This window comes from Corythoichthys intestinalis, chromosome 1, assembly GCF_030265065.1.
Source record: "Corythoichthys intestinalis isolate RoL2023-P3 chromosome 1, ASM3026506v1, whole genome shotgun sequence".
Taxonomy (NCBI): Eukaryota; Metazoa; Chordata; class Actinopteri; order Syngnathiformes; family Syngnathidae; genus Corythoichthys; species Corythoichthys intestinalis.
The window spans coordinates 66,976,648-66,999,275 of NC_080395.1; the positions used below are offsets into that span (position 1 = coordinate 66,976,648).

The 22,628-nt window shown below is 40.5% G+C and overlaps 1 protein-coding gene across 2 annotated transcripts in view; it reads right to left on the bottom strand.

The window, feature by feature from the left end:
- The window catches only part of tp53bp1 (tumor protein p53 binding protein, 1), a 65,329-nt gene that overhangs the window by 17,676 nt on the left and 25,025 nt on the right, over positions 1-22,628 (bottom strand). Inside the window, exons 10-21 of one of the 2 annotated variants that reach the window (XM_057836928.1) lie at positions 18,898-19,897; positions 18,694-18,810; positions 18,421-18,600; positions 18,268-18,334; positions 18,030-18,125; positions 17,155-17,392; positions 11,332-11,391; positions 11,097-11,249; positions 4,922-5,145; positions 4,156-4,311; positions 3,567-3,964; positions 72-263 (exon numbers count right to left, since the gene is read on the bottom strand). In XM_057836928.1, the coding sequence (XP_057692911.1) occupies positions 72-263; positions 3,567-3,964; positions 4,156-4,311; positions 4,922-5,145; positions 11,097-11,249; positions 11,332-11,391; positions 17,155-17,392; positions 18,030-18,125; positions 18,268-18,334; positions 18,421-18,600; positions 18,694-18,810; positions 18,898-19,897 (2,881 nt within the window). The remainder of the gene's footprint in view (positions 1-71; positions 264-3,566; positions 3,965-4,155; positions 4,312-4,921; positions 5,146-11,096; positions 11,250-11,331; positions 11,392-17,154; positions 17,393-18,029; positions 18,126-18,267; positions 18,335-18,420; positions 18,601-18,693; positions 18,811-18,897; positions 19,898-22,628) is intronic. The other variant, XM_057836937.1, reaches the window with a different exon arrangement.

The window sequence follows — 22,628 nt, forward strand, 5'->3', positions numbered from 1 at the left end:
GTAACGGAGCAAATCTAACGCTTTACTACCAACCTCTGGTTGCAATGAGTGGATGTGGTAATTGCACTTACCTAGGCTGATGTCAGAGGCCTTTGCCAGGAGCGTGGAAGGCTCATAGGGACCAAGGCTGTGGTGTTCCCTTAGTTTGTTTCCCTGCTCAAGTGAGAGGATGACTGATGTCCTGTTATACCACTGCCTTTGGCCATCCCTTTCTACACTATAGAAGAGGTCTTGACCTTCTGTTTTATAACCCTTGATGACACCTAAGAACACAAGGGGAAAAAGATTAGCATGATCAGATTCTCCAGAAACCAGTGTTTCTATCGTCAACGATGACGACAACGAAAACATTTCGTTAACATTTTTTTCATGACGATGACGTCATGATGACGCGCCGAAAACGCGTCTTGGATGACTCTAACATGACGAAAAGATTGCCAATTTACGTCTGACGAGACGACAACGACATGAAAATGTGCCATCGTACCCTATATGTTAGTGGTGTCAACAATAATCAATGCGGCGATGCATCCCGATGCGGGGCATGGACGATTCGATTCGATGCGGGCAACAAGCCGAATCGATTCAGCGCATTTTAAAATATATAACTACTTTCAAAAATCTTCCCTGCGCAATTCTGGTGATGCAACGGATTTGGTTTCCCCATTTGTATTATTATTCTCATGTTTCATTTTTTACACACCGCATAACTCTGGTCAAGTTTCCCACCAACCTCGTAGAAGCCAAAATGTCTCCAGATGTCTGCTTTCAATGTGTTAGGTGCATCAATAATCTTTCTCGCTCCCTCTTTCTCCGCTTCAGCCATTATTATGTTATGTTCTATCTCTTAGAGGTTAGATCTTGTGCCCGATTCGGGTCGGGCCCAAAATGTTAAGCATTCACGTTCGGGTCAGGCCGCCGCGCCGGACTAATAAATTATTTAAAAAAAAAAAAAAAAAAAAGGATAAAACCGAGAGCAGGCTCTCAGTATTGTGCATTTGCTTGTGCACGCACATGAACGCCGTGGCCCGCATGTTTTATATTAAACTTTCCCAACGTTATTTGGTTGTGTAAATGCTTTTATAATGATCATGAAAATATGTAGACTATTTAAACATTAAGAAAACTTGCGTTTTTTTTCTGCCAACTGAGAATTCGTTACGAAGGACTTTTATTTATGCACACAAAGGCAACAGAAATGTGATCCTTTTGAATCTTCTCCTCTGTGTGTCTGCAAAACCCAAGGTTTTTTTTTTTATATTAAACTTTCCCAGCGTTATTTCGTTGTGTAAATGCTTTCATAATTATCATAAAAATATGTAGACTATTTAAACATTAAGAAAAATTGCGTTTTTTTCTGCCACCTCGAAGAAATGAAAATAAATTGCTGCCGCTGCGTTTTTTTCCCCCGCGTCACTCCAACAATAACGAAAAAAAGCGGGCCGTGTCGGGTCGGGCTGGATTTTTTAGGCCCGATCTAACCTCTATTGCACATATATAGTGGGCTAGGCCTACATTTTACTTTTGTTCTACATTGCAATTTAGTTGATGTTTTGTTTGCAACTGAACTGATCCCTGGATTGATATTGCGATAAAGATGCTTCTGCACTACAATATTTTCTTTGTAGTTTTCTTTAATATTTACTTGAGTATTTTTATTGATGGGTCGTTGTGACTAAAATACAATGACTGTTATTACTGATTTTGCACAGGAGTTCAGATGTTGCACTGTGTGAAAGGCTGCAGGCAATTAAATGCAAATTTATCATTTAAAAATCATACACCGGGATTTTCTGTTTTTTTGTATTAGATTCCGTCCCTCACAGTTGAGGAGAACTTATGATACAATTACAGACCTCTACATGCTTTGCAAGTGGGAAAAACAGCAAAATCGGCAGTGTATCAAATACTTGTTCTCCCCACTGTATGTGCTACATTGAGTTAGTGTTTGATGTGCGCTAAAGAATGTGGAAAAATCCACACGTAAAATTATTAAACCAGCCAGGACAATACTGTTATGAACAAAGATTTGTATTTAGAGTTCTGTTGTTATGTCAGTTATGTTGAAGAGTGGTGAATTTTTTTTTATTTTTTTTTAAAGTGTTTTAGCGAACTTTTAAATTTTGCATTAGCACATGAGCTGTGCTTGTAATAGCAATAACGGTGTTGAATATATTAGAGTCCAAAATATATATTCTTTTTTTTTTTTTTTTTTTTTTAAATTGAGGTACCCCATTACTCCTCTGTGTATTGTATTGTTTTGCACTTTGAGTAACGACCCTGCACGTTTCGTGCAGGCTGTTTTTTTCACATGGGTAGAAGGGTGACTCAGTACAATTCAATTTGTATAACAACATGTTATGTATGTTTAACTTAAGTTCCTTAAAAATTGTAAGCCAAATATAACTTCCGTGCACAGCAGGAATATTATTTTACTGCATTCATTGTGTAAATCTCACCTAAATAAAGCTAGTGTTGTGGAAAATAAGTGCTTACTTGACTGTCAATGTTCATTCGAAATTGTTGAAAAGTTTTTTTTTTTTTTTTTTTAACTACAACTGTATCCATCAACCAATACTAGTCTAAATTTTTTGAGTTTTCGTCAACTAAAACTAGACTAAAACTTGTTTGAATATTCGTCGACTAAAACTAGACTAACACATTTTGAAATGACTAAAATATGACTAAGACGAATACGGTAAGTATTTTCCTCCAAAAAACTAAAATTAAATTGGCTGCCAAAAACAACATTCTCCAGAACTCCACTTGTCATGTTTATGGTGGGTGGTTTTTCATCTTAGGACAATGGAACAGGTGATCAGCCATAAAAAACAGTTACGAGACCTACTAGTGTATATATGTCCAATCCAGTCTAATAAAAGCACGATGCAGAGGCAAACTATCTTATGTGCAGAGAGTTTTTTTTTATTTTCCCTACTAATTTAAAAAAGCTCCTATTCGCTCCACAACTCAGTTTCAAAAGGTGAGCTCCTAACGCCAGTATGTGACCAATCCGCAACTGGCGGACCACCGATGGCCGCCGGATTTAACCATATTACGATGTATATTTGAAGTGTCCAAGATCTAAGCCAGCCGGTTCCACACTTAAGATGTCGGTTGCAGTAGGCAGAGAGCCAGATGTGCTCTTCAAAAGAGCCAGATACGGCTCCCGACCCCTGTACCAGAGCAATTGCTCGAGATGATCACCTTTCAGCTCAGTGCATTTCTTGAGGCGCAGCATAAAGTGGGTAAATACATCCTCATAAACAGACTGAGACATGGCTCTTGTGTGCTCCCTGATAGCTTCCTTCATTTCAGGCATGGTTCTGGTTCCAGCAAGATAGACCAAGCTATCATACCTCCAAGCTTTGCTGAGGCTGGCTGAAACAGAACTTTATGACACCGTGTGATCAGTTTCAAGACTGATTTTGAGTGGGCATCCTAAAGCCCAGATATTAGCCCCCCCAGATTTCGTCCTCTGGGGCAACCTGAAGGAAGCCACCAGGGCTTTAAGAGCCATTCCTCAGTCTGTTTGTAAGGATGTCTTTTAATGCATTACTACTTACCTACGCTGAAAAATTCATCTTCCACTAAAGCAGTGACCTCAGTCTCCAAGGGAATGGGATCACATAGCAGAATATCTTTTCCCGCCACCTCACACTCATAGCCATCGTCAAATCGCAGCCGGAATCTCCCCTCTCCGGGATCCTTGATTATGCGGCCAGAGTAGAAGTAGCCATTGGAAAACCACTTGGCTACGACTCGAAGTCCCACAAAGCTACCTCCAGCAGAGCTCGCTTCCTCTGGGGATGACCGGAGGGAGCTGGAGTGGCATGGGACCTCATTATCTGTGGGGATGACGGGCACGCGTGGGGGCGGTATGTGGGTGTAAGTTTCATCCTCTGAAGAGGACATAGGTTGATCTTGAGCGCTGAGCCGCAAAAGTGAACTAGAACCTCCAGCCCTGTAAAATTGGGAAAATTTGCTCAAACCGCATGCCGAAAACTGACAATGGAAACTAACAGCTTATAAATATGAAAAAGGTTAGTGGAAAGAAGAAAAGTGTAGTGATCGATTACATGCAGCTGCCCTCATTTGAATTTAGTTGCAGATGTAGGTTCTCAACATGCGTGGTGAGCCTCTGGGAGGACTCACCTGGACGAGGGCCGTCCACGTTTAGCCTGTCCTCTTGAGGTACTTGGAGCTAAATCCTCGGACTTGAGGGTACCGTTACCACAGTCTTTTGTGACCACTGACCCTGCCTTTTGACCCCTATGACCCTTCCGTTTTTGATTGCTTCCCTTTTTGGGACTGCAGAGACACAGAGGGGATCAATAGAGACAGTCAGGTTGCGCAGGCACTAATCCGAGATCACTCATGTGCCAAGTGACCCAGGATTGATGCCATAGTGCAGGGGTGCTCAATGTTTTTTGCTCCAAGATCTACTTTTAAATGAGACAACCTCCCGCGATCTACCTTAAGAGAGGAGGGTGGACATAAAAAAGAAAAAAATTGAAATGTACAGTTACAGTAATTATGCTTTGTGCAACATATGAGGTTATGTTGCTCACAAAACACAAATAACTGTGTACATTTTTAAAAATATATAATAAAAAATGGACGGTAAATTATGTTTGCTCACATAACATAATTAACTATGTACATTAAAAAAAAACATTTTTTTTTTTTTTTTTGGATGCCGCGAGCTACCCACACTAGCGTCGCGATCGACGTAATGGGCACCCCTGCCATAGTGCAACCTGCGCCTGATACAGGCGTGATCAGTGAATCACTCAGAGATTAGCGTGTTCGTTAAGTAAGGTGAACGAGTGACACAGGAAAAGCAAGAGAAGTGTTTTGACTGATTCTACACAAGAGAAAGCCTAAGAAGCCCATGCACTGATCAAAGATGAAGCAATACCTGACAGATTTGTTTCTTCGGCTAGGCGGCATGATGAATTCTGGCCTGGATGGACCAGCACTGGTGCAACTCGCTCCTCCAGAACTTTGTTGCAGGCTGGAGGCCTTGGATGACATGGAGCTAATGTCACCAAGATCTCCAGAAGTCAGTGAGCTGCTGATTGTGCGGCACGGGGAAATGTCACTGTCCAACACATGACAGTCCACAACTGGGTCCTCGCTCTCCTAATAAAAATGACAAATTTTGTATTTTAAATAAGACAGACATTTAAAACGGACATGTGTGTAATGTGAGTGTGATTAGATGTCACATCGGCACCTAAACCCCCTACAAAACAAAATGTTTCACATTAGACTAAGCTATTATTATATTTATATTGGCTTGGAAAATGGCCAAAATACTACCGGTTTGACCAGGTAGACCCTCCATGTTTGACTGTCTGCTCTGTAGCAATACACAGCTGGTACACAGGGGAGAGCATGAATTATTTCGGGAAATGTTATTAATCCCGGGATTGGGACGGGGATAATAATCAACGGGAGCGGGAACACATAAGTAGATGATGATTTTCACCTGGGTTCAAATATAACCTAGAGGACTAAGCGTCCATTTTTGTAGTTTTATTTTCGTGGGCCAACAGTATCTCGACTTGCGTTGGCACGTCAAAAAAAACTACACATTTCAATATCCCAAGTTTCCAACACTTCGACTTCTGGCTACTGCATTTAAGAGGACTCAACATGGCGAATGGTGGAGGTGAAAACCTGAAGAGAGAACTACACATGAAACTCTGAAATAATGACCCTTCGGTTAAAATGGAGGAGCTTTCAGGAGGAAGGTCCAAGTTGTTAAAAAAACTTCTTCAGAGTGGAACGTGACAGTGGCACTATAAAATACGTGGCGTGTAAAAAATGTTGGGGACTAGTAAAGTACTTTAGTGACTCGGGGCCGTATGGTCTCAGGAGACGTGTGTAAAACAAATCCAACTTTCCTAATGACCAATTTTTAGGTGTTTACAAGGAAAAAAAACAGGAGTGGGAGTAATTTTGACTGGGAGCAGGATGGGATTGGGAGTCATTCTACAGCAGGGGTGTCCAAACTTTTTGCAAAAGGGGCCAGATTTGATGTGGTAAAAATGTGGGGGGCTGACCTTGGCCGACGTCCTTTACGTAGAACAATATATTTAAGCAAATTTTAGAAAGCCATTCTGTATGTCACATTTGCTTTATTATTTTCTTTTAATGAATAATTTCAACAATCTCGCAACTAGCCTTTGTGGCGTTCTCTTTCGACTCTCGAGCTCTTGCGAAATACTGCTGCTGTGAAATTAAACTAGCTTCAAGTTGCTTTAATTTCTCGTTGCGTATCTCCCCTGTAATCTTGTTTCATTTCATTTCAGCGTGTCTTGTTTGGTAATATCGCCTCACATTGAACTCTTTAAAAACAGCAACTGTCTCTTTGCACATGAGGCACACACAGTTTTTGCGTATTTTGGTGAAGAAATAGTCCAACTTCCACCTATCCTTGAAGCGTCGGCCGTCGCAGTCAACTTTCTTTTTTTTTGTTGATTATCGCCATTTTAGAAAATTGGAAGTAAAGTGTCACACGGGGTAATGTTGCTTAGAGTGCTGCTGCCTTTTAGTGGGTAAATGAAGAGCAGCATTTAATGTGTAAGCTACTTCATATTCTGGTAGCAGTACTGCTGACCAATTTATTAAGTCTGTGTGCAGGTCAGACGTTATTGATTTTATGACAGAGGCTGGGGGCTGGATGAAATTGGACCACGGGCCGCATTTGGCCCCCAGGCCGGACTTTGGACATGTCTGTTCTACAGGAGTGGGACAGGATGGGATTTACGTTTTGACTCAGCCCCGGGAGTAAAAAGTGAATTGGGGAGGGAATGGAAATTTTTCTCTAGGAAAATCCACTCCCGATTCATGCTCTAACACAGACTGTCTCTGTGTGTCTAAGTGTCTGTGTGTGTTTATGTGTTAGTGATGCACGAAAATACATTTTTCAACCGATACCGATGATTTCCTCCTCGTTCCAACCGATAACCGATAATGTCAAGCCGATAATTCTATTAAAAGATTTATGTAAAATTTTAAAGCATACACAAGAGAAAATATTACTGTGCAAAAATAGAATTTATTGCTCTTTTTTTCAACATCAAATGTGAACAAGTAGTAAACATCTAAATAAAGACAGATTGTCTGACATTGTGTGTGGTAAACTTTTGGCAACAATTACTTGCAGAGTAAATACCTAAGTTGCACAAAAATGCCTTTAAAAGTAAGCCATTCCTAACATAACATTACTACACTGCTAAAACACACCTCCTTTGTTTTGTAGACGAGCAGTAGTATTTTATAGTCTATCCTTTGACTCACTGGAAGCCAGTGTAGCGATTTCAAAACCGGTGTAATGTGGTCCAGCTTCCTTGTATTTGTGAGGACTCTGGCTGCAGCATTCTGTACTAGCTGCAGCTTCCTGACTGATTTTTTATCAAGACCTGTAAATATACCGTTGCAGTAGTCCAATCTGCTGAAAATGAATGCATGCATAAGTTTTTCCATGTCTTGTTGAGTCAGAAGCCCCTTAATTCTGGTTATATTTTTTAGGTGGTAATAAGCGGATTTAGTGACGGACTTTAGATGGCTATCAAATTTTAGGTCTGAGTCAATAATTACGCCAAGGTTTCTGACTTGATTTGTAGCTGTAAGTGACATTGTGCTAAGTTGGCTGCTTATCTTTGACCTTTCCTTTTTTGGCCCAAAAATGATCACCTCTGTCTTCTCCACATTTAACTGGAGAAAATTCTGGCACATCCATTCATTGATTTGATGAATGCATTTACTCAGGGAGACTAAGGGACTATAATCATGTGGGGACACATGATTATAGGATTATATTTAATCCTAAAAAAAATTGTCAGACATGTTCTTCATTCAAGAATAGGTATGGTTCAAAACATTATTTGAAAGCAATTTTTCTTGATTTTTTCTTGATTTAGGTGAAAAATGACCTTTTTTTTTTTTTTTTTTTTTTTTTAAGATGTATGGGCTTAATAAGAACAAATGGCAATATTTACTTCAAGTAAGTGGAATAATCTGGCGCCTAATCTGTTAACTAGTCTTTAACACTCAAAACAGGATGGGGAAAATTATTTGACTAGATTCAAGAATGATCTGAGTAAGACGTCATAAATATACAGCGTACTGAATGCATTACTGACTGGCTGACATCTTTGTGTGGTTTGGTGCATGTTGAGATTATCATCCAGCCACTGTGCCGTCATGATAAGCATGATTACTTGACATCACTTGTCCAAATGTCCATGGTGAAACTGATGTGAAGGGCTTGTTTTTTCACTGAGAATGGTGGTCGTATCAACTGCATTATTTTTTGATCCGGGGCTTTGGCTCTCGGGTCACTTCGGTAAAAAATGTCTGTTGTCTGGCATCCCCTCCTGCCTTTGCCCTTCAGTCCGTCCGGCCGCAAATATTAGCACCCGCGCCAGGCCCCTGTCTGGCCGTGGTGCGCGATGTGTTGAACTGGAGATGAGTGGCAGCGGCAGCTACGTTCGTACCGGATATCCGCCCGCCCCGGCTGGCTCGCCGCGGCGTATTCAGGGCCTGGCTCTGCTCCGGACGGAGGCGCGCGCCTCGCGTACCGCACGCCATGGGGGTACGCTCGAGAAACCGCTGTGTTCGCCGGAGGTCCCGCCGCCGGGGAACCAGGCTCGGCCCACCTGCCTGCCCCGCCGGCACCCTGCCAGACCGGCCAGAGCAGCGGGCTTCGTCGGAAGACTGCTACTTGTCAGCTATCAGTCTCGTGCCGGTGTTTTGCCTTAGATGGATGGAGTTCACCATCCGCTTTGGGCTGCATTGCCAAACAACCAGATTCCGGGAAGGCCGCAGTGTCTCTTCATCGTCACAAGCCCCGTTGCTTAGCTTAGTTGATGTGTGTTTAGCTTTAGCATTCGCGATAGCAGCTGCCTTGTATTTGTTCCAAAAATCTTTGTGATGCAGTTTTAAATGGCCGATTGGGTTAGTGATGTTGAATGAGGATGCTTTCTTTCCGCCTCGTGGAACTTCTGCAGTGCATGTTTTGCAGATGGCAATAGCGTCGTTTGTTTCACAGACGGGAGAAAAAAAAAAATCAACCCACGCTAGTGACAGAGCCGCCATGATATCACCTCAATCCTGTTGTGTAACGCCGTCTCCTCTATGACGCCATACTCCTCAACCCCTCCTCCCTTAGGGGCTTCAGAGAGAGGAGGGGTCGAGGAGGCGGTAGTGCAGAAGTGGACAAAACTGCTTTGGTTGCGCACATTTGGAGGCTAAATCAAGTATATAATTATCGGACTGCATTATCGGTTGAATTTTTTTTTTTTATCTGGATTGTCTGTGTGACGTCATAATTGCCATTATTGGCTGATAATTATCAGTAACCGATATTGTAATGCATCTTTAATACAAGGGGCATTCAAAAAGTAATGCACTCAAGTGCATCGCTCGTACAGGATTTTACTAATCTTGTTGATATTTGGCACAAACATGATAGGACACACCTTTTAGCGATTGTTATATGTGGTTTTCTTTATTTTCAGATTTTTAAAGCTTAAACTAGCTTCCAAAATGGCTGCCTCCCTTGAAGCACGTCAGAGGTGGATGGGCGACCACTACAGGACTTATCGGCTGTGCTGGCTTTACCCACCTCTTCATGGGCTTCAGGTTTCTCCCTCTGCAACAAGGAATTCAATTACAGCTCTTTTGTTTCTGACGAGCTTCAAGAGGGGCAGCCATTTTGGAATCTAGTTTAAGCATTTAAAAATCTGAAAATAAGAAAAACATATAACAATCGTAAAAAGGTGTGTCCTATCATGTTTGTGGCAAATATAAACAAGATTGGTAAAATCCTGTACGAGAAATGCACTTTTTGAATGCCCCTCGTATGTGTGTCTCTCTGTTTGGCTGTCTTCAAAATAAATGAGTGTATGCGTCCATGTCCTCAAGTGTGAGTGTTTGCAACAGGATCTCAGTTAACTTCACTGCGTGCTACTTTGTACATGGTATTTAATGAATTAGGTAGGCTACTACTTTTGAGTTTCGGCGAGAACTTGCAAGTTTTTTTGTTGTTCGTGAACTGCAGACAAAAGCGCATTGAAATATCATTTAGCCTAGCAAGGATAGGTGTGTGTGTCACTTTTCCAGTGTCCGAAAGACTTGGGGAAAATTCAGGAAAGTGCATTTATCAAGGTTTGCCATGACTTGTATGTATTCGTCCTCCAAAACAGCATGATATCACTATGCCACATCCGCTGTTGGACGTGTTCAGAGTTTGCAGCTCTGGAGTAGAGCAACTTTTTATTTCGGGACGCGCCCCACCACAGAAAATTCACTTAACTTTTCCGCTCTGTCCGAAACTGTCATAAATGCTCAATGCCGCCGGGAACGCCCCCTTCCACTTAGAGAACGAATAAGTTACTGCGCGGCAAGCTGCGGGCTGCTAGCGCTAGTGTGGAAAGGGTTTTAACCTTGTGCGTGTCGCAAAGGTGCTAGAATCTATCCCAGCTAACTATGGGCAGGAGGCGGGGTACACCCTAAACTGGCTGCCAGTCAATCGCAGGGCACATACAAATAACATTTTACACTCACAATCACGCCTACGGAAAATTTAGTGTTCAATAGGCCTACCATGCATATTTTTGGGGAGAAAATCAGAGCACCCGGAGAAAACCCACACAGGGACTGGAAGAACACTAAGGAAGGCCGGAGCCCAGGATTGAACCCTTGATCTCAGAACTGTGAGGCAGATTTCCAACAGTCAACCACCTTGCCGCCACAATATAAAAAAAATATGTTATGTGAATTTTATTTGGTATTTATTTGTATAACGTTACTTATAATTTTCAATGATTGACTCCAAGTTTTATTCAGTTTGGCACTCTAAGGATAATGTGCTTTTTGTTGTTTGTGTACATTTTTTTTAATCAGTTCAAAAACCACGTTAGCACCAGAACCATTAAAAAAAGAACTGAGAAGTAACAGATATTGGATAAAACCCAAATGATATCTAAACCTTATTTAACTACTTATCAGTGACCCTACATGCCACCAAGTACCACGAAGGAAGGAAAAAAAAAAAAAAAAAAAAAATTTAAATAATTTACCTCGGTGACTTTGCGATCCACCTCTTTGCCATCCTCATAATAAACATCTGTAATGATTCGCGTGATGGTCGTCCGCACTTCCTGGATGGTGCGCACGTGTCTGCGGTGGGAGGGGCCAGAGGTCCTTCGAAAAGGTGGGGTCTCTGGTTCGCCCTATTTACGATGAAATTAATTAATTTTCTAAGCGATACGACTCTTTCTTTTTGAGAAAAAAAATATATATATATATCTGCACCTTCCCAGTGGGCGAACACTGCATAGGTGTAGCATAGCTGGTTTTCTGAGGAGTCGACCGCTAAGAAAGACATATTACACGAATGGTAAAGAAACATAACTGTCAATGTTGTATGATCTAGTGAGGAACATAAGTATTTGAACACACTGCAATTTCTCTCACTTAGACATTATAGAGAGGTCTGAAATTTACATCATACAGTGCTGCTCAAAAGTTTGTGAACCCCCTCAACATTTTGGAATTTTCTATTATTTCAACCTGATTTCCTAATTTAATCAGAACTGTTATTTTTTATATGAAATAACAGGTATAGCTTAATCAATTCAGTAGTTTTTTTTGTTTTTTTAACAGTTGTGTTGTCGAGACTAAATTAAAAAGAGTTTTCATCAACTGATGTAGGTGCAAAAGTTAGTGAACCCTGAGCTGCATTGCTTAGAACAAGCACCAGGTGGGACAAATTGGTGGCTAAATTAACCGCTGAAATGGACCAATGAAGTGAGAGATGTTTAGGGAAGAAATTGCGCATCACTGATTGAAACAGAGATAAAACCAGGTCACTTCAGTCTTACCAGGTGAACCCATACAGGTCAATCATGCCGAGAGGAAGAGAGATCTCAGAGGACCTCAAGAAGAGGGTAGTGACAGCACATTTGTCTGGGGAAAGCTATAAAGTCATCTCAAACAAACTTGAGCTTCATCGTTCCACCGTGAGGCAGATCATCTACAAATGGAGAGCCCTGAAAAAGACTACAACCCTGCCTAGAAGTGGACGACCGTCTAAAATATCAGAAAGAGCCATAAGAAAAATGAAGATACAGGTAAAAGCCAACCCAAACATAACATCTCGGGATTTGCAAACCTCTCTTGCTGCATCTGGGACACATGTGCATGCTTCCACAATAAGAAGAAAACTCAATCAACATGGCTTTCATGGAAGGGTTGCTAGGAAGAAGCCTCTGCTCACAAAAAAGAACAAAGCTGCCCGTCTCAACTTTGCCAGAGAGCACCGAGAGAAACCTGAAGCTTTCTGGAAGTCCATTCTGTGGACAGATGAGTCCAAAATTGAACTGTTTGGTCACAACCAAAACCGCCATGTCTGGCGAAAAGTCAACACTGCATACCACCAAAAGAACCTTCTCCCAACAGTGAAGCATGGAGGTGGGAATGTCAAGATCTGGGCTTGCTTTTCATCCTCAGGACCTGGACAACTCCACATAGTCCAGGGAATCATGAATTCTGAGGGATATTGTCAAATCCTAGAACATAACCTGACGCCATCTGTTTTGAAGTTAAAGCTTGGCAGAATGTGGATCATGCAACATGATAATGATCCAAAGCGTTCCAGCAATACAACCAAGGAATGGCTGAAAAAGAAGAAGATTCGTGTTCTGGACTGGCCCAGTCAAAGTCCTGACCTAAATCCCATTGAAATGCTGTGGCGGGACCTGAAGCGAGCAGTTCATGCCAGACGCCCATCAAACCTCTCTCAACTGACTGCGTTCTGCAAGGAAGAATGGGCAAAAATCCCCCAAAGTAGATGTGAGAGGCTGATTAGTCACTACAGAAACCGTTTGGTTGAGGTAATCTCTGCAAAAGGAGGCGCAATATCCTATTAACTGAAGGGGTTCACATACTTTTGCACACATGATATCTGAGTTTTTCTTAAATCAACCACTTTTGTTAAATAAAGAATGACAATATAACTATTTCTTTTGTTTCAGTCCATTATTTGGAATGTCAGTATTGTGGATTTGGGTATAACTTAACATTTAATAAGGTTATTTTAGTTTTTTTTACAAAAAATCTGACCATCGCTGTGGGGTTCACAAACTTTCGAGCAGCACTGTATGTGCATTTCCACTGTGAGACGAAATTAAAAAGAACATTTCAGAAAATCATTTTGTAAGAGATCTAAAGCAATAGTAATTTTTTAGTATTAATGGCCAGATGAAAGATGGTTGCTCAAAGAATGTAAATATGAAAATCAGGTTTTTGATAACTATCATAATGGAGAAAATGTATAGACACAGAAAATAACACATTCTTAGGGAAAGACATTTTGGGAAGAATTTTACATCAAATACTCTTAAGCTCTTTCATGCTGGGCATAACTTACATCACATTCTGTCAGCTAGGATGTTAGAACAATCGAGGAGGCTGCGATCTTATCAGTTTTGGGCAGCGAATCAAATTCAAAAGGAAAATGAAGTTGCTTAGTTGGAGCACATTTTTAAAATCACGTGTTGTGTGCCTGTGTGGCTGCAGGTTGCAGCCTAACAGAAGCCGAGCCAAGACAACATGAATTTAACATCTTCATTGGGAGAAGAATCAACATAAGCGGCCAAGAAATCAAAGTGGGAACGAATCAATTACTATACTTACGAACTTGATTACACACTGTTACACAACCCCTAGCAAAAAGTATGAAATCACCAGTCTCAGAAGTGCACTCACTCAGACATTTTATCATGTAGAACAAACTCAGATGAAAAGCTTGAAAAAAATAAGGAATTACTTCAAAAGTGCAACTCTTTAGCAGAAACACTCAAATAAATGAATAAAAACCATTGTGGTAGTCAGTAAATGTTACTTTTCTAGAGCAAGTGCAGGGAAATATATATGGCATCACTCCATTCTGAGGAAAAAATATGGACTCATGAGACACAAACAAGGCAATAACAATCAAAACAAATCTCTAGTATTTAGTAGCACCACCTCTTGTTTTTATGACAGCTTGCAGTCTCTGAGGCATGGACTTGAGTATTCTTCATCAATTTGGTGCCAACTCTCTTTGATTGCAGTTGTCAGATCATCCTTGCAGGTCGGACCCTTGCTGTGGACCATTTTTTTCTCAATTTCCACCAGTTTTTCAATAGGGTTGAGATCTGGGCTATTTGCAGGCCATGACATTTACTGGATGAGTCTTTCTCCAAGGAACACTTTAACAGTTTTAGCTCTGTGGCATGATGCATTGTCAAGAGTCAAGAATCTGCATTGGACAAGGTGTCAAGAGTCAAGAATCTGCATTGGACAAGGTGATGATGCTGGAACTTTGGTTTGGCGCTGTTCCAGTGAGATTTACAAAGATGACTGCCTGAAAAAAACATCAAATTCCCTCAGTCCTTAATGATATGGGGCTGCATGTCAGGGAAAGGCACTGGGAAGATGGCTGTGGTTAAATCTTCAATAAATGCGCAAGTTTACATTGAAATTTTAGACAGCTTTCTTATCCCTTCAATTGAAAATATGTCCTTTTGCAATGCATCATGCCACGGGGGCTAAAACTGTTAAAGCATTTCTTAGAGAAAGACTCATCCAGTCAATGTCATGGCCTGCAATAGCCCAGATCTGAATCCTATTAAAAAACCTGTGGTGGAAATTGAAAAAATGGTCCACAGCAAGGCTCCGACCTGCAAGGATGATCTGGCAACTGCAATCAAAGAGAGTTGGCACCAAATTGATGAAGAATACTCATCAAGTCCATGCCTCAGAGACTGCAAGCTGACATACAGTTATGGTCAAAAGTTTACATACACTTGTGAAGAACAATGTCATGGCTCTCTTGAGTTTCCAGTTATTACTCCAATATACTCCGATAGAGTGATTGGAACAGACACTTCTTTGTCACAAAAAACATTCATGAAGTTTGGTTCTTTTATGACTTTATTATGGGTTAACAGAAAAAGTGATCAAATCTGCTGGGTCAAAAATATACATACAGCAACACGAATTAGAAATTTTGACATCTCTGAGGCCATTTAAATAGGGCTCATTGGATGCAAACGCCCACAAACGCTACAATGGGAAAGTCAAAGGAGCTCAGCATGGATCTGAAAAAGCGAATCATTGACTTGAACAAGTCAGGAAAGTTACTTGGAGGCATTTCAAAGCAGCGGCAGGTCCCAAGAGCAACATTGCAAACAATTGTTTGTAAGTATAAAGTGCATGGCACTGTTTTGTCACTGCCACGATCAGGAAGAAAACGCAAGCTATCACCTGCTGCTGAGAGAAAATTGGTCAGGAGGGTGAAGATTCAACCGAGAATCACCAAAAAGCAGATCTGCCAAGAATTAGAAGCTGCTGGAACACAGGTGTCAGTGTCCACAGTCAAGCGTGTTTTGCATCTCCATGGACTGAGAGGCTGCCGTGCAAGAAGGAAGCCCTTGCTCCAAAAGCGGCACCTTAAGTCTCGACTGAAGTTTGCTGCTGATCACATGGACAAAGATAAGACCTTCTGGAGGAAAAATCGAGCTGTTTGGCCATTATGCCCAGCAATATGTTTGGAGGAGAAAAGGTAAGGCCTTTAACCCCAAGTACACCATTCCTACCGTCAAGCACGGTGGTGGTAGTATTATGCTGTGGGGCTGTTTTGCTGCCAATGGAACTGGTGCTTTACAGAGAGTAAATGGGATAATGAAGAAGGAGGATTACCTTCAAATTCTTCAAGATACCCTAAAGTCATCAGCCCGAAGATCGGGTCTTGGGCGCAGTTGGGTGTTCCAACAGGACAATGACCCCAAACACACATCAAAAGTGGTAGTGGAATGGCTAAATCAGGCTAGATTTAAGGTTTTCGAATGGCCTTCCCAAAGTCCTGACTTAAACCCCATTGAGAACTTGTGGACAATGCTGAAGAAACAAGTCCATGTCAGAAAGCTATCAAATTTAACTGAACTGCACCAATTCTGTCAAGAGGAGTGGTCAAAGATTCAACCAGATCCTTGCCAGAAGCTTGTGGATGGCTACCAAAAGCACCTAATTGAAGTGAAAATGGCCAAGGGACATGTTACCAAACATTAGCACTGCTGTATGTATATTTTTGACCCAGCAGATTTGATCACTTTTTTCTGTTCACCCATAATAAAGTCATAAATGAACCAAACTTCATGAATGTTCTTTGTGACAAAGAAGTATCTATTCCAATCACTCTATCAGAGAAAAACCAGAGTTGTAGTAATAACTGGAAACTCAAGAGAGCCATAACATTATGTTCTTCACAAGTGTATGTAAACTTTTGACCACAACTGTAAAAGCCAGAAGTGGTGCTACTAAATACTAAAGATGTGTTTTGAATGTTATTTCTTTGTTTCTCATGATTCCATATTTTTTTTCTCAGAATAGATTCTATATATATTTCCCTTGCCTGGCTCTGCCAAACTATTCTCCCTGTATTTTTCAAACACTGAGAGAAATAGCTGGAACAGCGTTGAGTCTGGTGTACCAGGCAAATATTTCCCTGCACTTGCTCTATAAAAGTAACATTTACTGATGACCACAATGTTTTTTTTTATTAATTTCTTTTAGTGTTTCTGAATGCTAAAGAGTTGCACTTTTGAAGTAATTCATTATTTTTTTTTTTTATCCTAGTTTGTTCTACATGATAAAATGTCCGAGTGAGTGCTTGTCCGAGACTGGTGATTCCATACTTTTTGCTAGGGGTTGTATTTTTTAAAAAAAAAACTACTTTCACATGATTGAGTGTTCAGACGTTTATATACATTTTCGCGCCACAGTTTAACTTTGGCCTGAATGCAGCCTATCTTTACCAATGTTCGTCAGTCAATCTCTCTGTTCTCCGATCGTTTTATGATGGTAAGCTTTGTTTCGATGGCAATTGCTTTTCTTTTGGATGGACCAGAATAACTAGAAAACCCAAAATGTGACCAAAAAAAAAGGCAAAAAAGCCAAAGCTCCTACTGGCCGGTGTACAAACACAGACAAGCTGGGGACTTAAATGGTGGACGAGGCACTAGCGTCGTTAAGTCAACACATAGTAAGCCGAGGAAATTGGAATCAAAGGACTCCCTGCAATGACTGAAGTACCTTGTCAGAAGGGCTAGCAGCAATAGTGCTGTCTGTCTCCTCAGACGAGTCCTTCTGCTGTGGAACAGACAGCTCTGGTGCTTGCCCCTCTTCAGTTGGCTCAGCTTGCCTTTCTTTTGGAGCCTTCTGTGGCATTTCCATTTCCTGTTGTAAAGGCTCTGACTGGCTATTAAGTAGGCTGTTACATTCTATTGATGAAGTCTGGGAGCTTCTTAATGGGGAGGTGAACAGCTGTCCCCTACAGAAGTTAAAAAAAATTAACGAACATTTATGATAGAAGTCCAGGTGAGGGATGTCAGAAAACTAAATACTGCAATTGTCATTTTGGCCTGAAAACAGACCACCAAAACCATTTGCTCCATCAAAAAAAAAAAAAAAAAATACGGCAAATGTAGCTTAACGTATTCATAGACCTGTGCATAGCAAAAGTCCGCTAGCTTAAATGCTATAATGCTATTTTTTTTTTTTTTACAATGCTCTAAACAAATGGTTCAGAAACATATTCCCACAAAAAATGGCTAAATATATACTGATAAACTAAATTACGAATGCATTTAAAAAACTTTAAACAAAAACTTGGCTTATGCTGGTCTTAACATGGAGCAGCTGGATTCAGCCATGTGAAATGAAACAGACAAGAGGGCAGTGTATCCACCTAAATCAATAGAACTAAATGCAAACACTTTCAAAACAAACCACTACAGTGCCACTTTAATTAAACGAATAGTCGAGGCAGCAAAATTTAATTTGAATCTTTTTTAATCGAATACTCGAGTTAATCGATTAATCGTTGCAGCACTAATCTGTGTACTCTTACCAGTGACAGTTTCTTTTATCTATGTGCATGATTATCAAAGTAATCAGTAGAAGCTCACCGAACAGGTATGTTTAAGCCTTCAGTCAGACAGCCATCTTCATCCTCTGCTTCCTTCTGTCTGTGCACTTGCCTGACACGACTGAACACTGACGGACTAATGGAAAAAATACAATAAATACTACTTGCAAACCCCCCCACCCCCATATACATGAATAAGTAATTTGTTTTTTCAAAAATGAAAACTATTTTTATTGCCTATGTACCTTGGTGTACCGAATGTGAATGCAAGTATATACCTGGTTTCAGCCTTGGCAACATTGGTGACATTTGCAACAGATTCATCCTCTTCTGATATTGCTGGTTCTGCAGGGGAAGTTTTTATTGAGAATGTAATGAGTGAATGGTAACCACACAGCCAGAATATACTCCGTAGGCCAAACAGCTCTTACTCTGCAGACTGAAGTGTTCTGAGCTACCCTCTTCAACCGGGGTCACTAACTTCATTCTCAAACTCAGCCTATTGTCCCCCATCTCTGCTGAGTCGTCCCCCCTAACTTCTGGAACGTTGTCTTTGGCTACCATAACTACATCAGAACTAGCGGCAGCCTCTGACTTCTCACCAAAAGTCTCTGATTAAAAAATGAAAAAGAAGATCAGCTAGGCAATAATGTTGCGACTTGATATTCAAAACTGTTTTGTCAGTTCCTTTGACAGGAACACACCGATGGGAGTGCTGTGTCTGAGCGTCCTCTTCAGCTCGTTAATTAGAGGGGGTGTTACTCCAACAACTGGACCAATCAATTCACCATCCTTAGGTAGTGTGAAATGGAAGGACATCTCTGCATAAACACACAACAAACAGATTACATCTAATAAAAGAGGTTGAGCTGCTAATAGCTAAGAAGAACCTAGATTGGTCATTTTACCTCCTGAGCTATCACTTAAGCTCTTATCTTTGTGTCCCTCTGCTTCTTGCACCATTGTCTTATGGCCATCCGTGGACGTAGAAACATTGCCAGTGTTTGAACAGGAACTTGGGTCTTTTGACAGTTGTGACATAGTTTTAGGAGGAGCTTTCAAGTCTCCATTGCTCTCTGCAACCCTGACAACATTTTTTTCTCCATCTGCACTTATCATCTTTTCCTTATCTCCGGAAGACATTAGCTCGCTTTGAGACAGAACTAAATTTATACTCTTAACACCGCCTTCCACATTGCTTTCTTGGTCCATCGCTACGTCCTCTTTCTCTGAGGCTGCTTCTTCAACTTCTGCAGCTTTACGAATTTCTACTTTGGTTGTGTTACTATGAATGGATTCAAAGTTCTGGGACAGTGGCCTTGACTGACTTTTTACACTCTCTTTTGCATTCATGTTACCCTTTGCAGGCTCCAAGACAGACATATGGGAGATCACTGACTGCGAGCCCAGACTGCATGGCGTCACGTCTGAGGGAGTCTCACACGGAGAAATGTTGGGATTCATATCTGAAGGTTCTTGCTTGGATTGGGAACAAAATACATTCCTAGGACTTGCCACTTTGTTATCAGACACACAGACTTTTGCATTCAAGTTAGGTACATTCGAAAAAGGACTTGGACTACAAGGTTTGGGACTGTTAGCACTTTGTGATTTAGTTTGAATGCCGTTGCACTCGCTTCTCTGATCAGGGCGTGGAAACACTTTGTCAGTAGTATCTACTCTAGGCTGCTGCTCTTCCAATTCTTCTATCTGTGTATCCTGGGATTCCTCTAAAATCTCTTCAGAAAGTTCTTGAGCAGAGTTGGTGTTGTCTATGTTCACAGAGAGCTGTAAAGGCAAGGAGAAAGCAGCAGGCGATTCTTGGTGAGCAGACTTGAGAGACAAGGACTGGCTCTTGTTATTAGATGGTTGTGGAGTCTCCTGACTGAGTGTTGGGACAAACACATCCTGGTGGGAAAAAAAAAAAAAAAAAAAAATCGGCTCAAAATCAGTGTCAGGAGACATTAAAATGCATTAACTCATGAATACAAAATTTGGGATACTTGCATAATCTAGTTAAAGTGCTGAAGTGCTCAATATAAATATGTTATTACTTATCTGAAAAAAATGGCTGTAAATAACAATTGTTAGAAATGGACTAGGTGCACCTGTATGGCGACTGCTGACTAATGTCAGCTAACAAGACTTCTGGTCTAAATCACCGGTAATTTGACAGCAAGAGAAAATTTTGAGGAAAGAGTCTTTTATGCATTTAAAAAAATATAATAATATTCCTGTCGGACTGTAGGACATAATTATTCATGGTTGTGTGTCATTTCATCACGTTACAACAAAAAAGTAATTGAGTTTCCATGCTTTACGTTGCCGCTGCAATTCAACCCATTTAAAAACGAGCGGATTTTAATGTTATATCAAAATCTTTTTTTCTGCTAGTTGTTTGTTCTACTGATACGTCATTTACAAGACTTTGTTCGGGAACAACATTAGTGCCGTGTATCAGGCAGCAAAAATACGCATTCATACATTTGGGGACTTCCACCCTGACATTCTGTTCCCTTTTTGAGCCATAAAGCTCAAAAAGCAGCACATTGCATTGCATATTCTCTCTTGCAAAGATATGAAAATAAATCTTTTCCAAAAAAGCAAGCTGGAGCGGAGCCTAGCTTTAGACTCATCCTAAACTCGGGTGCGTGAGGGAGAGGCGCAGCACATCTCACATGAGTGACACGACCCAAACATTGCTACAATGCAAGCTGCCATACTCCATGTACACTATGAAAATGTGCCGCATTGTGAACATATGACAAAAATGTCGCATTTTCGTATCGTCATCTCGTCAGACGAGAACTGGCATTTATCTCGTTATGTTCTAGTCTCCCAAGCCACATTTTTAGCTCGTTATCGTGACATCGTCATAAAAAAAAGTGTTCGTCGACAAAAAATTTTCATTATCGTCATTGTTGACAAAAACAGCACTGATTGAAAAATGCTCTCTTAAATAGCAAACTACAGTGTTGCATCGCAGCACTGACGGGGAATACATGGAAACTCATTCACTTCTGTGTTATAAAGTGATGCACAGAAACTTGCGATGTGTCGATCCAATCACCTGATCGGAAATCGGGCCGATCGCGCCATTTTTCAGGGGATCGGAATCTGGTGGAAAGGATCAGGTTTTTATTTTTAAAAAATATACAGTGGTACCGCTGCATACGAAGTTAATTCGTTCCAGGACCTTGTTTGTAAGTCGAAATGGTCGTATGTCCAGCAGGATTTTCCCATAGAAATGCATTGTAATTCCATTAATTCGTTCCATAGCCCGAAAACCTACACTAAATCCTTACAAATACTGCTGTTACTATTGCAAATAGCACTTAAAAAAAGCAAAACAAATAAATTATGAATAAAAATCATAATAATAATTAGTAATAATAATGATAATAATACCTGTAATAATGTAACGAATCTGGTTCTAATGTGGTGGACTTTTTTTGCTGTACCTGAACGCACCGCAGGGCTAACGTGACGGTGAGCAAGAGAGCACGGTTCTATTTTACTTTCTGTTCTGATACTGGCGTCAGTGTAGCACAAGTTGATGGAATAAATGATTAGAAACCTGACGAAGTTGGCGATTTCTTTGGCGATGTTACCACAATAAGAATTGTCATCTTAACTTCTAAAGACTGGCGAACGGAGGAAGATCGCCGGCCGAGATCAACAATCTTCGGCTCTGTTGTCGACATCCAGTCCGTGGATCCACACACCATGCTTTTAATTTGCTATCATTTTCATCTTCATTTCAATGGTAAGCGTCACCTTTTTTTTTCTCCACCTTCACGAACCTTTTTGGATCCAGTGTTGATTTCTCTCACAAGAAAATCAGCCGCGCATCCGTCTTCCGGCAAAACAAAGAAACTACATGCTGTCAAGAATCGTCGCATTTCGAGCATGTCGTTAGCTGTAGAAACAAATGGCGAGTCAAATTTTATGTCGGATGTCGAAAAGATCGTGTGTTGAATAGTGATGCACGATAATACATTTTTCAACCGATACCGATAACCGATAATTTCCTCCTCATTCCAACCGATAACCGATAATGTCAAGCCGATAATTCTATTAAAAGATTTATGTAAAATTTTAAAGTATACACAAAAGAAAATATTACTGTGCAAAAATATAATTTATTGCTCTTTTTTTTCAACATAGAATATGAACAAGTCGTCAATTCCAACATCTAAACAATGATAGATTGTCTGACATTGTGTAATGGTAAACTTTTGGCAACAATTACTTAGAGTAAATACCTAAGTTGCATAAAAATGCCTTTAAAAGTAAGCCATTCCTAACACATATAACATTAATACACTGCAAAATATACCTCCTTAAAACTAGTCAGTTTTAAGTGTAAATCTATTGGAAATAAGGGAAATTATCTGCCAGCGCTTCAAGTGTATTTCGCTCAGATTTCATGGAAGAAAAATAGCTAGCTGAAAATAATCTTAACAGCCTTATTTTAAGCAATACATTATTATACTTCATCCTAAAAAAAAACTTGGAAGAAGAAAAGATTTTGAATAATATTTGTGGCTACAGAATATTATTGTTATTTCATTACAACAGGAATGTGCATATTTAAATTGGTAAGTGTTAATAAGTGCCAATAAGTTTTGATTATCTA